This window comes from Magnolia sinica, chromosome 10 (assembly GCF_029962835.1).
Source record: "Magnolia sinica isolate HGM2019 chromosome 10, MsV1, whole genome shotgun sequence".
In the NCBI taxonomy this organism is placed as follows: Eukaryota; Viridiplantae; Streptophyta; class Magnoliopsida; order Magnoliales; family Magnoliaceae; genus Magnolia; species Magnolia sinica.
The window spans coordinates 15208802-15224527 of record NC_080582.1 but is presented as its reverse complement, the minus strand read 5'-3'; the positions used below and the strand labels follow the sequence as shown (position 1 = coordinate 15224527).

At 39.0% G+C, this 15726-nt stretch overlaps 1 protein-coding gene across 1 annotated transcript in view; it reads right to left on the bottom strand.

The window, feature by feature from the left end:
- The window catches only part of LOC131258053 (uncharacterized), a 67497-nt gene that overhangs the window by 26809 nt on the left and 24962 nt on the right, over positions 1–15726 (bottom strand). The window contains 2 exon segments of the mRNA XM_058259106.1: positions 9467–9522; positions 10951–11030. Of these exon segments, the coding sequence (XP_058115089.1) occupies positions 9467–9522; positions 10951–11030 (136 nt within the window).

Sequence of the window (15726 nt, the reverse complement as noted above, 5' to 3'; positions counted from 1 at the left end):
AATCAGAACTTTCTTCTTCCCAACTAGCCAGCCGAAAACCGTAATCTTTGGGGGAACTTTGAATTTCCACACTTTTCCTATCATGATATTTTCCACTGCTAAAATGTTTTTGTCTACAGCCATATTAAGGGATTTGACCGAGAACGGATTTGATCTATCACACCTCCAAACAAGTCTGTCTTCACACATCTGATCTAGCTTACAACTGATGATGCGACGATGAAGAGCCACGAATTCGTCGATCTGCGAGTCATGAAGGTTTCTTCTACAAATAATGTTCCAAACATCTTCGTCCCCAACTTTAGAATAGCAGTCGGCCACCAGGATGGATCGGCATGGGGCGAGGTGATACATATTCGGAAAGTCTTCTTTAAGAGATGAGTCCGCCACCCATATATCTTCCCAGAAGCAAGTTTTATCACCTTTACCTAATGCTAATCCCTTTGAGAACCTCCCTCTTCGATGATAGAATACCTCTCCAAATAGCCGAAGCTTTGTAAGCAAAGGAATCTTTTGTCCACCATCCTCCCTCTGAGCTACTGTACTTGCTTTTGATAAGCAAGTTCCACAAAGTCTTGTTTTCTGTTCCCAACCTCCACGTCCATTTGCCTAAGAGAGCCCTGTTCATAATTCTTAGATCTCTGACCCCTGCACCACCTTCTTAAATCTGCTTCACACCTCCCTCCATTTGACCAAATGGATTTTCTTGTCCTCCTTTCCGTGCCACAATAAATTTCTTCTTGATCTTTCAATTGTTGCCAAAATCGACGCCGGACATTTGAATAAGGACATAAAATACAGGGGAAGGTTAGATTGGGCTGATTTTATCAAAGTGAGACGACCTCCCAGGGATAAATATCTGCATTTCCATCTGGCCAGGTATTTCTCAAATCTCTCGATAACTTTGTCCCATAAGCGCTTTGGGGGTTTCCCAATGCATAAGGGAAGACCAACAAACGTTGTCAGTAAAGTTCCCATTGGGCAATGAAAGGTATGAGCATATCTTTGAGTTTCTTCGTCCTCCATATTAACACCAAACATCTTGGATTTCGCCAGATTGACTTTGAGACCCGAGACTGCTTCAAACATAGAATTATTGTTTGCAAATTGCTAACTTTTTCTTCTTCTGCTTCGCAAAATATTAGAGTGTCGTCAGTGAACTGGATGTGGGATATCAAGTTCTCCATTCCTTTCACCTTAAAGCCTCTGATTATGCCTTCTTCTTGACCCTTTCTCAACATTTTGGATAATGCCTCACCTTCTATTAAGAATAGGAAGGGAGATAGCGGGTCGCCTTGACGTAACCCTCTAGAACTACTGAAAAAACCTTTTGGGGAGTCATTGAGTAAGACCGAGTAGGAAGCTGACCGAACACATTCCCCCATCCAACCTATCCACCTATCTCCAAATCCCATTCGACCCAACATGTATTTGAGGAAGGACCAATCTACATGATCGTAAGCTTTTTCGATATCAAGCTTACACAGAAGACCCTTAGAACCAGATCTATATCTCGAATCTAGACATTCAGACGCTATGAGAGCGCTATCAATGATTAGTCTACCTGGGATGAAGGCACTTTGATTGTCGGAGATTAACTTTCCTAAAACCCCTTTGAGACGGGATGCGATGATTTTAGCCAAAATCTTGTATGGGCCACCTATGAGGTTGATCGGTCTGTAGTCTATCAAAGATCCAGCTCTCGAATATTTTGGGATTAATACTATGAAGAAGGCCCCCAATTCTTTAGATAAACGACCTCTATCATGAAATTCTGCAAATAAGTCCATGGCGTCTCCCTTTAGAACCACCCAGAAGATATGAAAGAAAGATATTGGAAAGTCGCCTGGCCCAAGAGCCTTGTCTCCTTCCAGGTTATCCAGCACTCCTTTAACTTCTTCTAGTGAGAAACTTGATTCAAGGAACGTAGCCTCTTCAGCAAGGATGTGGTCGAACTTGAGGTTGTCTAACTTGGGTCAATTCCACCCTTCATCTCGAAACAGACTAGTGAAATATCGAGTGGATTCTACTGCTATTCTGTCTTTGCCGTCTGTTCGAACCCCATCTATTGCTAGACTGATGATCACGTTATGTCTTGCACGAGCAGCAGCTATAGAGTGGAAGAATCTCGTATTTTTATCTCCTTCTTTTATCCATTTACACCTCGACTTTTGTCCCCAAGAGATTTCTTCCTCGAGAACACTGAGTAAATTTGAGTTAGCTGAATTCTTCTCACCCTCAGGTTTGAAGTCATCTGGTCTGTTTCAGCTTTTGAATCTATGGACTGCAGTTCTGCAAGAATGTTGCACGTTTCCAGACCCCTCTTTCGAAGCTCGACTGCTTTCCGTTCCTTTATTTTGAATTTCAGGAGTCTCAGTTTTCTGCATAGTTAAAATCCCGCGTAGCCTTCAACATTAAATTCTGACCACCATTCTTAAATTTGCAAAGACTATCCAATATTCATGATATATCGGCACAATATCGCAAATATAACGATGGGTGGGAAATACATGGGAACTCTTGCATTCCCAGATGGTTTCGTATTGCTAACCTGTGATACCAAAAAATTTGTCACTACATTTGATCTACTGAACACTGGTTACAAGATCCTTCTAACCAAGTGTTGCTCCAGCTTCAAATCATGCTTCAAACTAGCTTGCCTGCTCCTACTTCCTAGCTTGATAACATTTTGACACAGATGTGGTGGGCTCCATTCTTTCCGTCACGAAGGAAAGCACTTAAAACCGGGTATTGTCTCTCCTTCTCCAGGATGTTGATCACATTATGATTACGTGCGGTGTTCGAATTATCTCCAATATTATCTTTATCCCCAGCTCAACGATACCGATAACACTGGTAACGATACCGATAACGCTGGTAGTATAAAAAAATTCCAAGTATTAGCAATGTATCACTAAGTATCGCCAACATATCAATATCGCTAATGTAATCGCCAATATTTTCAACTACGTAAATTCTAGGTGTCGTTTGTATTACCAATGCATCAATATCGCCAATGTATCACCAATATTTTTTGCTGTAAATTATAGGCAATGCTTGTATCATAAGTGTATCGACAATATTTCAATAATATCGCCAACGAATTAATATCATTAAAAAAAAATTATTAGAAAAAAAAATTATTTCAATTTTTTTTCATGGGCACATGATTTTATGTAGTGTTCAATTTGTCATTGATAATATCTTGATATTATCGATGTAACATGCGTGATATTGAGACTGCAATCTTCCATTTCCTTTTCAATTGTTGATGATTTCTTGGTGAAATATCATGTGTTGCTGATGTTTTGAAATATCGATAGATATTTGGATGAAAGGTTGGATGGTTAAATAGGCTGGATGGGATGGTTGGACTAATTTCTTACAACAACACATGCATTTAAGGCCCCATTAAATGGAAACTTGTTATGTATGCATTCTTTTTACAATTTTTTTATTTCTAAATATGCAAATATGTACATTTTAACATCTCCTGAAGTTTTGCTAAAAATCCCACCGTTTTTCACATGTTTCCCCGCATTTTCGGTTATTAGCGATATTATCGGAGATATCAATATTATTTCTGTATCCCTGGCCAGCGAAACTTGTAGCGATACCGATACTTCGAACGCTGATTACGTGTCAATCTTTCTTCCTTTTTTTCATTTTTTTCCAAGTTTCTTCCCCTTCCTGCACCATCAACATGATACCCCATATCCTTAGCCACAAAATTGCTTGAGGAACCAAAAAGGCATTCAGTAGATGATGCTCCATAACAGTCCCACTTTATTATCACCAACTAATAATTATATCCACCACCGTTTTGAAGATAGAACTAACAGCACACCAATTCATTTTTTTAACTCCAACTAGCAACGTCATGTTCCATGGAGAAGTTACCCGTGCGGAAACATCTTCAAAGGAGTAGGCTTTGAAATCAACATTACCCTTCAAACAAATCTTCAACAGCTCCCTCTTAGTCTACCCTCCAGAGTTTCTTTCCGAGCTTTTGCTTTCTTCCATCATTTCAATTTGGTGATATATTTGAAGCTTGGTCCCCTAATGTACAAAGGATCCATAGCTTCGACCTCTATCCTCACTCTGTAATTTTCCTTATGCTCCCAAGCTCCTAATACCATCCTCCTGAAATCACTCCCGTTTTTGCCAAAATGGAAAACAAGTTTCTAGACATCAAACTTCAAACCGTTTAAAACATTTTCTTTTAATCTTCATTAGCATATCTGAACCTGACAAATACAAAACCCATATTCAACACTTTGCTATTTCTAAGATTATAAACTTCTTTTCTTTTCTTTTTGAAAGGTTACGATTTTATTGATAAGGGCCAAAATGGCCAAAAGAAATACAAAGGAGCCCAAGAAATGCAAGATAAATCAACATTGGAGGTGTTCAGCCCACCTAAACACCTCTGATGTTGCCCCACAAAGATTGTAGAAGCACCGGTTGTTCCTCTCCCCCATAGGGTCCACAAAGTGGCCATTAGAACCAATCTCCATAATCTACTTCCTCTCCTGCCAACCCTAACCCTATGCCAAGACTGTAGGAAGCCATAAATTGATTTCGGTATCACCCAGGTCATCCCGAAAATATGCCCAAGAATCTTCCCACATTTCCCTCACGAAGATGCAATAAATAAAGAGATCATTGACCAACTCCTTGTTGCGCATGCATAGCAAGCAAAAGTTAGTCATCACAAGTGTTCAAAATATCAGTATCACGTTACATATCACATCCTTGGGATACATGTGTATTGGTTATCGTGTGGGATCTATCATTTGTATCGGGTAATTTATCACACTTTTTGTGATACAAGGGGAAACATTGGGAAAATGGGTGAATTTTTCAATGAAACTTTAGGAATTGTTAAAAAAAGACCTTAATACACACTTTAAATCAAAACACCTCAAAAAAGAAGTGCACATAATAAGTTTCCTTTGTATAGGGTCCTAAGCTATGCATTGTCTGACTGAACTAATGCAACTATATTCAAATTGAATGCATATCATTTAGAGTGTATATGACGATCATTTCATCAAACACTTTTAAATACTTCAAAATTAGTCTCAATTAACAGTTGATTGAAGGGAAATTTCTAAAAAATAATAATAATATTTTAATATATTTTTATTAATTTTTAATTAAAAAAATATTTTTATTTTCTGAAAATGGACAAAGAGTTAACAAATCAACAGCCCTCATACATGCTTGATTTCATGTTTCGAGTGCAACATTGCAAGCAATTTGGAAAAAATTTACAAACTTTCCCCAAATCGGACCACCTACACTCAAATTTTAAAATTAGAGTGTATGTGATGATCATTTTATCAAATATTCCTAAATACTTTGAAATTAGTCTCAATTGATAGCTGGTTGAAGGAAATTTTTTAAAAACAAACATGGTGAACATGAAGAATCAACGGATATATAAATCAAAGCTCCAACTCCATGATTTTTTATGCAAAACATGAAAAATTATCATTTTTTTATTTTGAAAGATAACGAAATATTATTAACCAAAACCAGAAAAGCTACAAGGGGACAAACTGAACTGTTGAGATAGCGATTCAACAAAGCACCAAGAAAAAGAAAATTACAACCCTTAAAATATTCGACATTAGAGGCCCACTCAATAATTAGAAACCTCACCCTTAGAGATGTAGCTTCCGCCGATTTACCTTCTCCATGAAAGCATCTACCATTCTTTTCTTCCCATACTGACCACCAAACAACCAACAGGGACATCCTCCATAAACCAGTCCTTTGTTTGCCCAATTTAACTCCATGCCAAGCCTTTAAAAGATCACATATTGATGAAGAACCAATTGATTTATAACCATATGACATTGATTTAACATAATTTAAACAAAAAAGGGGGATCGAAAACTGAAAATGCTCACCGGATCGAACGCGTGGGATATATCGGCACTACCTATGCATTTTGTATCAAACAGGCGGGATACAAGAAATATCATGGGATATATCGGCCGATATCATCAATATTTAAAACATTGATTATCACCATTCCTCTCCTATGAAGATTATCAATCATTAGCACCTTGTTCCACCCCCACCAACCAAGCAACGCCACTACCTTCGGGGGGTTCCATAAGACCACGGGAAAAATGAATGAGTTGCTTCCATGTTGGATGGAGACATAATGAGAAGGTTATAAAAGGAGCAAACTGTAAATTGCCCAATTTTGCATTTGATCCACACCAATGAATCTAAATCTATAGAAGAAAAATATACCCAAGAGCCACTAAGATAAGCTAATGAAATCTTTCTCCTTTTCCTACAAATTCCTGCAACACAGAGGGGTCCATACAACCCCCGAGCCAAAGAGCGAATACCATAGGGAAACTTTGACGTCCAAATTAGGAGATATGCTAGCCAACCTCGGATAATCTTGTTGAAGGATTCGGTCATCCAACCAAACATCCTTCCAAAACCAAATCCTTTTTCCGTCACCCAATGAGAATCCAACACCCTCCCTAAACCTCCTCCCCAACCTGGGGATTGCTTTCCACATCCCCGTCTTCGGACTATTTCATCCACCACCCCCCTTATTCCATTCAGTACTTCCTAACTATGATTTCCAAAGGCATCTCTCCCTCCTTACCAAACCTCCAACGCCATTTGCCTAGTGCCCACTCCCCTTTACTAGTTGGCTTACATATCTCTTCCCTCATAAGGTGGAAATTGTTTCGTCTTCTGCTCATTGCCACAAGAATTCACATCTAAGCCTTGCCAACCTATTGAACATATCCTTCGGGCACTTAAAAAAAGGATAAGAAGTAAATTGTTAGGTTTGATAACCCCCCCCCCCCCCCCCCCCCCTGACAACAATTTCCTCTCTTTTGTCTTGATCACCTTGTACCACATTCTTCGTGGGCTTCCCAATACAGAACGACAGCCCCAAGTATGAAGAAGGGAATGATCCTGCCTTACACCCATACACCTACACAAGCTCCTTGACTACCCCCCCCTCTCCAACATTTCACTCTTACAAGTATTCACCTTTAAGCTTGACACTACTTCGAAGCAACAAATAATCTCCCTAAGATTGTGCGCCTTCAATGCCTCTGCATCCCATAATAGGATTGTATCATCGGCAAATTGGAGGTGGGACACTTCAAAGTCTCCTTTGTCCACCTTAAATCCATTGATGAGCCCCACCAAAGCCCCCTTATCCAACATTTTGCTTAAGGCATCCACAACAAACACAAACAATACCACATCCTAAAATTCAGAGATATTCCAACATTACAACTTCAGAGGTGTTCTAAAATTCCTCAGGCAGGACCACATGCCCCTGCCATCAGAATCTTGAGGACAACTAAGGTATAGCAATCAGACCTGACAGCCTACTCAATCTTCCTCTTCACTGGAATTATCTTTCATTCCTGTTCAGTTCCTTGATCTTCAGCTCCATATCAAAAATTATTGTTGTACTTGAACCTTTATTTTCCTTGATCTTCAGCATCTTCCATATAGGTCTTCAATGTCTCAAAGTGAGACCTCAAAACTATGAGTGTCTGCCCTCAGTTTATCATACGGTCCAGTCCCTCCAAAAGCTTCTCACCAAGAGTCTAGCAGCACCAAATTCTTATCCTTCACCGGTATAGCAGTCAACAGAAATCTAACAAGAGCTACCAACTATTATAATCATTCAATTGGAAATTTGTAATAGAAGTTTTGTCATTTGATACAATAACTTCTAAGTCAGAATATGCAACAAAGATATACCAAGAAAGGCGAATTTAGTCCTAGATGAGCCAGGGTCTTAGTGCATCAGGATGTAGTCCCACGATGCACCAAAGTCTAAAGCATTTTACAATGAAGGAGCTTGGTTCAAGTTTGATGCATAAACTGGCTCCAAAGAGTATTAACATTCAGTTATAACAATTGATAAAAGCCATTTTGCTGACAGCTAGCATTTTGCTCACTTAAATCAGTGATGAATAAAGTTTACAGTTAGGCATCGCAAATTTACTTCAAAAACAAGGGCATACACTTGTCAACTCTTCTTCAATTGTTGTTGTTGTTTTTGTTTTTTTTCTTTTCTAAAAGACCATCTTCAACTGGATATTCAAATGATTTTGGTAAACAGGAGCTTCTTTTTTATTAAAAAACGATAATGTGGATATTTCATTGAGAGGCTGCAAGGCGAAAAGCCAAGCAGAAAAAAAAAATGACAAAACAAAAAAAAGAGGCCTCAAAATATCTAGGCACATCAGTCCCAAAATAAATATGAGATGTCAGTGACATCGACATTTTTACCCACCGAGATCCACTATAACATCCCGTTTTGATTTCCAAAACACTTCCTCCCACGGACCCTATTTATTGCAAAAATGTCATTGATTGCATCCCCCCCAGCCAACAAAATTAGGCACCAAGGGGTTTTTCTGCCCTATCAAGCAAGACGTCATGCATGCCACATTTGAAACAAGCTTTCAACTGATTGGAGCATGACCCAATCGAAGACAAAAGTCTTTAAGAACAACAACCGCACATGACGAACAAAGGAGCAATGATAAACAGGAGCAACTTGGGTTGAGTCAACTTCAGAAATCATGTGTTTTTTCAACTGAAATTGTACTTGGTTACAAATGTTCTGTTTTTGGAAATATATTTTCCAATTTCCACTTCGCACTTTCTTTTGTTCAACCAATCCAATTTAGAAATGTTTAATTGGAGAGAGTTTGGAGACTGGTCCTCTTTCTAAGACATTGCTCCTGCAAAAAGGCATATGATTGCATCAATTGGGAGTTCCTGCTTTATCTGTCGGGCCACGATCAATGCTTGCATCTTGAACCCCTCGTTTTCTATTCTCATCAAGAGAACTTCGGAAGGTTTCTTCAAGGAGAGCCGCGGTATCATGCAGGGTGATCCCTGTCACACACACACACACACCCTGATTGTTTGCTATAGACACTGAATCCATTTCAAAATTCATCCAGTGAATGCACCAATCTCCTCTGTGGCATGAGGGTGGGGACCAAGGAGGTGTGTGTCACACGTGCAATATGATGACCACACAATGCTTTTAGGATATGGTTTGTTGGATTACGCTCAGCCTTTTAGGGACGCTTTCCTTTGTTTCAAAGTTGTTTCTGGGTTGAAGGTTAGTCTCAGATAAGGATTAGATGAGGGAGAAATATATAGTGGAATGGTGGAACATGAAGCTTGTACCCAGCCCCAACTAGTCTGGAAAAAGGTTTGGATGATGATGATCAAGGAACAAGATTTGATTTCACTATACATAGTTGAATTTCTATAGAATGCATCCTATCAAATGAATGATGTAAACAAAAGGACCAAAGATCTCTTTTATCTTTTGATTACTATGTTACAAAAACTAATAAGGAAGAGAGGCCAAAGGCTAAAACCAAATGAATATTCCTACATTAAAGGCAAACAAGAATGAAAAATGTTTACTTACTGGCCAAATCGAATCACATCACCGACATGCAACTCAGTGTACACCTTTTTCTTGACCTATTCAATGAAAAAGATGTATCCATTAGAAAAACCTCAGCATTATAATTACCACAACTCATCAAAAATAAATCTCTCATTACTTTCTAAGTAAACAAACCCAAACCAATTGGCAAAAGAGCAATGGATGAAGAGATGGTTAACCGATTCCTCATTTTTCACACAAATATTCAAGAGCACCATCATCTTCTTTCGAAGATTATCAGTAGTAAGCACTTTGTTCCGACCAACAAGCCAAGCAAGAGCTGCAACCTTGAGAGGGGCACTATATTGCCACACAAAAGCAGTATGACACTCACGTTGGAGATCCGATCATTACTCAATACAGGGAACTAACAAAAACCGGTTGAACTTCTCTTTCTTCCACACCATTGTGTCCTATCTTCCATCAAAGGAATAACGATTCGCAGACGCTCCAATAGCCTAACAGATTCTTCCAATTCTTCGTGTGTCAAACTCCTACAACAAGGGGGCGCCTAAAACACCGTATCTCCTAAAAGTGAGAAACATCATACAACCGGATATTTGCCCCAACATGATTCTAGCAACCTTGGACAATCTTCCTTCAACGCTTTCTCACCCGACCAAACATCCTCCCAGAAACATATCCTCTTACTGTCACCCATAGAAAACCCACCCCCTCCAAAAAACTGTAGCCTCAACCCAGCCACAGACTTCCATAAAGACGAGGCCCTATATAGAGATGAGTCCCTTGTCCACCAGCCCCCTATCTGAACCTCACACTTCCTTACTATAACCTCACTCCAAAGATTTCCATCCTCCAACCCAAACCTCTATAACCATTTTCCTAAAAGATAGGAGTTGATAGCCTCCAATTTCTTTAAGCCCCCCTCATCAAATGGTTTATGCAACTCATCCTATTTCATTAGGTGAAACTTATGCGTCTCTTCAGCTTCCTGCCATAAGAAATCCCGCCTAAGCCTCTCCAATCTATCCCAAACAAATTTTAGACATCTAAAAAGAGACGTAAAATAATAGGAAGGTTAAACATTGCCTACTTTATCAACATCAACCTTCCACCCAGGGATAATAAGAATTTATTTCATGGCAAAGCAACAATGTATTCGTGCAGGCTTGAAATTTTCAATTTGTTTGAATATTTTTAGTGTAAATCTATTCATGATCTTTTTCAAGGAGAGGTAACAAATAAACTGTCCTAGAATAACTGTTCACTCCATGAAAATGTTTACTGTTATGTGTGGTAAACATTTTTTTTAATTGCTAACTCAACAAGTTCGAGGATTTTAACATGCTAATTTTACCAATGATTGTTCAAGCTGACACTTTGCAGCCAAAATGTAGTGTTCGCAAACTAAAATGAGCAAACAAACACATCTGTTAATCAAGCATTTAAGATTATGATTTTGGAAAGACAAGGAACACAAAAGATAAGATATGAACTAATACCTGGCTCTTATTGACGAATGTGCCATGTGTACTATCAAGATCATAAAGGAACGCATCTCCATTTCTTTTGAACTGGAGAACTGGAAAAGCACAAAGATTAGTGCCAGCCAAGCAATGAGGCCTACATCAAATTACATTGTGCTTTCACGAAGCTAATGGGGGTTCAAATGAGTTTCTTCCACTAAAGTTAATGCTCCAATGCATTTGGTACAATGAAATGATCATTAAAAAATTAGGAAGTTACTAATCAAATCCAGCGACTCCATTGGCTTATCCACATTTTATAGTTCATCACTTTTTACTCCAACTTTCAAGATAATTGCAGAAAACAGCTTCCTTTACTTAGCCTAGAAGCATTTGAAAGACTGAAATTATATCAATTACTTCACACTTATTACACTGGAAATAGAATCAGGCTTTTTTTCTTTTTCTTTCTTTTTTTTTTCTTTTTTCTTCTTCTTTTTTTTTTTTATTTGAAGAGTGAAACAAAATTAATTGAAAGAGCAATGCTCCAAAAGTGCAACAGAGCACAGAAAAGCCATAAAAAAAACAATAATAATAATAATATATTAAATAATAATAATAATAATAATAATAATAATAATAATAATAAATTTTAAAAAATTAAAAAAAAAAATTACAAAAAACAATTTGAAAGCAAAACAAAAACCTAAGCAACCATACAACTCGAGACTCACAGAACAGCAAGAAGAGAAGCAAGCAACAATGCCAAATCATCTCAGGAATGAAGGAATGTTAAATCTGTCTATGAGGTTTAGATAGATCAACCATTCCTAATACACAAACATTCCTACTTTAATCATCCAAACATAAGTCCCCATTATAATTTTTCAAAAATCCAATTTAATTGTTTCTTTAATCAGTCTTGACATTAATTTTTTTTCTTTAACATTAATAATTGATTTCTAAAATTAGTTTGAGTGTTCAAAGGGTATTAATATGGTTCTTTCTATCAGAGGAATCTCCAAGGCCTTGGAAAAGAAATGTATGTTAAATACTAAAGTTTAATTTTTTTTAATTGTTATGTGACCCATTATTCTCTCTCAAGTGCATAATAAAGAGATCCGGCAAGGAGATTTAGCACTGCCCTTGCCTATAGTGCACACAAGCCATCTGTATAGTTTGTCATGTAAACCTTCTTGGGAGCAATCCCTTTGTCAATAGTAAAATAGGATATACACATGAATGGCGTGAAGAAATCTTCCTGGCAAAGGTTTCAGAGCAAACTACTAGTCAGAAAGACAGTGGAAATGTGCAGGAATCACAACTCCATGGGACTCAAATATGAAGACTAACCGATTCCAGCTTTGATTCTTGGATCACTAACCAATTACAGCTTTGACTCTTGGTTCACCACAATATCTGCCTTATTTGGACAAGCTCTGTCAGACTGTCACTGATCTCCAATTATTTGGGTCTCTTAGACCAGGAACATTCCAAGTAACAATCTTTGTGGATTACGCAAGTTGCATCCCAATCCCCCTATCAGACGTGGAAGCCCTCGCACTCTTTTTCAAAGCTTGCTAATGATTCCCAACTCATCCCACTTGCGAAGACGCAATTTGTTCTTGTGAGAATAAAATGCCAAGAAGCAGGGACGCGGACTGAAGTGCGATTCAAAGTGGGGGCGGCACCTAGTTAATAAGATCGCGCAACTAAGTTCTCTCTTCCTTTTGACCCTCCTATGCAAATTCTGATTAATTGGTTTGTTCTTTCCTCTCCAATTTGTGTTGATCGATGACATCAACAAACCCAAGCCCAATTCCAACCACACCATCCAGTCGATCTTCCTTCTCCTGCATATATCTATTACCCAGTGCATCAGAAACCTCTCCCTCTACCATTGTTGAGAATCTAAATACTGATACTCCTACAATCTACTTTAGGATTGCGCCTGAAGCCTGAAACTGACCGACTATCCTGCCCTACGGCTCCTAAGCTCAAATAGCCCACGTGGGCCAACTTTTTCCCCTTCTCACTTGGATGGATGCTACGGATGCTATTGACCACCAGATCCCCTCATGCAATTACTTGTTTATTACTTTTTCCCTTTTTTACTTGCCTTCTTCAAAGCCCCCTTTTTATTTGCAAAAAAAAAAAAAAAAAAAGGAGAAGAAGCAATGGAACAACAAAATAAAGTTAATTTACCATAAATTCAGAAATTTCATATTCATGACATGTCCAAATTCAAGCCTATGATAGTCCCACAATGCGAATCTCATAAATTACTAATTAAACAGGACCTACGGGAGAAGAACCCCCATCCTAGCATAGGGTTAAATCTGAATTCAAAGAAAATCATGTGTCTTAGAAGAATTTTGACGTGTTAGGGTTGTTTAAATGCTAGGGAATGTGGAAAATGATTTTGGGATATCTAGGCTCAAAGGAATTAGGGTTTAGAACATTAGAATTGAGGTTTTGGGAGGTTTCTGGTTAGGATTTCAGATTTTAGGTTTAAGGGATTTAGGATTTAGGATTTCTAGAATTGGGAATGTGGGTTTCAGATTGTGGGAATTAGGGATTTATGATTTGGACAATGGATTTCAGATTTTGGGAATTTGAGTTCTAAAAATTTTGGAATTTGGGAATTTGGGAATTTTTGGGTTAGGATTTTTGGAGAGATTAGAATTAAGGTTTTAGAGATTTAGGGTTAGGGTTTTGAAAACTAAGTTTGGATGGATTAGAGGTTGTAAAAAGAAGAAAAATGAAGGTTTAAAAGAAGAAGAAGAAAAAAGAAAAAAAGAAAGAGAGAGAAAGAGAGATGAAGGAAGAAAAGAAGAAGACGAGAGAAGATACCTTGTTGAGAAGAGAGAAAAGTAGAAAAGATAAACAACTAAACTATTTCGTTGCCCATGGTGGTCCACGATTGAGATATCTGATGATAATGATCCAACTGTCAAAATGATCCATGGTTGAAATCCAACTATCCGACTATCATGTCCACTCGATCCAATAGTCCGATGTGTCCATCAAGCTCCTATATGCAGCCCACAAGCATCTTCCCAATGTGGGGTCCTCGAATATGCACGAACATGCACGTGAGGTCTTCAATGTGGCTAGGAATGTGAATTGGGCCAAGTAAGCCCCATGTAATGGTCGTCTAGACATAAGTAAACTAGCTCAATCCTCCTCTAGTATGGTGCTCGGATGTCCTCATCAATTCCCCTCAGCTGAAGAGATTTCACCTCTAACGAAATAAAGTTGCAGTAACACTCAAAAGATATCCAGGTCTCGTCGTTGAAGTTTGCCTCTGAGATCCACATATTGTCTAACTTTGGCCTACCCTTCCACTTGACGAGATACTCCCAGTAACCTCCATTTCGTGTGTAAACCACTTGCTCATCCCAAATATCATCTAGCTGTTCTCTCTTAGTAGGTGTGCATGGCAAAAGAGGTAGATGCTAAGAAGAATAGTCTAACATAGGCCAAGAGTCATAGGACAAGTCGGGAGGGATCATCAGGATCAAGGTAATGATCTGAATAAAGGCTAGTAGGTATAGATGTTGGACCCTTAAAAGATACAAAATCTTCCACATTGAATGTGGATTTAATACCCATGTCAGATGGAAGATCTACAACATATGCATCGTGTTCCAAATTACTCGGGATCTTCGTCCTTACCAAAAATTGTTCAAGCCTTATATGAACCATCACATAGTCACCTACTTGAGACTTTTTGAACCTGTGATAAGAGTCGGAACATATCTTGTACGTTTTATTGCTCATGCTAATCCGTTTTCTAATTTCAACATGAGAATCATGGATATGACGTGTAAATGCATCTACGGACTCTGACGACCTATGTGAGATTAACGCGAGAATAAGATCTATGGGCTTTCTAGGCTCATTTACTTGCCTTTCCATATCCGCTTCCTCCGCAGGAGCCATTTGATCATGAGGAAGGTTTGTTAGAGTCAACCTAGGGACAAGATCTAGGGCATGTTAAATGTCCCACACGAGTGTTAGCTCATCTGTTATGTCCTCTAGGATAACATCACTAGACTCCTCCAATACTGAACTCACCTCAAGAGGTAACTCTACACTACCCTCGAGTGTAACCTCAGGTGGCATCTCCATACTAAGCTTAGGTGTAACCTCACTTGCCACGTGGGCAAACACTGTCGAATCAACTATAATCTCCCTTTCAAACTCTTTGGCATTTATTATTAGGAGAGACTCAAGCTAGAAATTCCCCACATCTTCAGGATCACATTTCTTGGTGTCCTCCTTTTCCGTGGTACTTTTGGGTGGGAGAGGATTCAACTTTATCCTCTTACCCTCATTAGAGCTAGGCACGGGACGACTCGACTCGCCTGATCCAACTCGATCTAAACTGAATGGGTGAGTCGGTCCGACCAAGTAGGCTTCGCCCAATCCGAATTCAAACCAAGTCGGGTTCGAGTTACCCAGTAACTCGACCCGACTCGACTTGGGTTGTCGGGTAGGATATATATATATATAACATAATTCGTCTGTCTCTACCCTACCTACCCGTTGCACGCCCCGATCCGAAAAAACCCAACCTGACAACCCCTTCGGCCCTTCCCGTCCGGCACCCATCGGTCAACAACCCTCCGAGCTCCAGCCTTCCTCCTCCTCCTCCTCTCTCTCTCTCTCTCTCTCTCTCTCTCTCTCTCTCTCTCTCTCTCTGTCTCCTCTCCTCTCCCGTCCGACAGGCAACAGGCAGCAGCCCGTCAGGTGCGTTCTGATTTTATTTTTTTTAAATGTTAAGAGGAGGTTTAATGGTAGATTAGA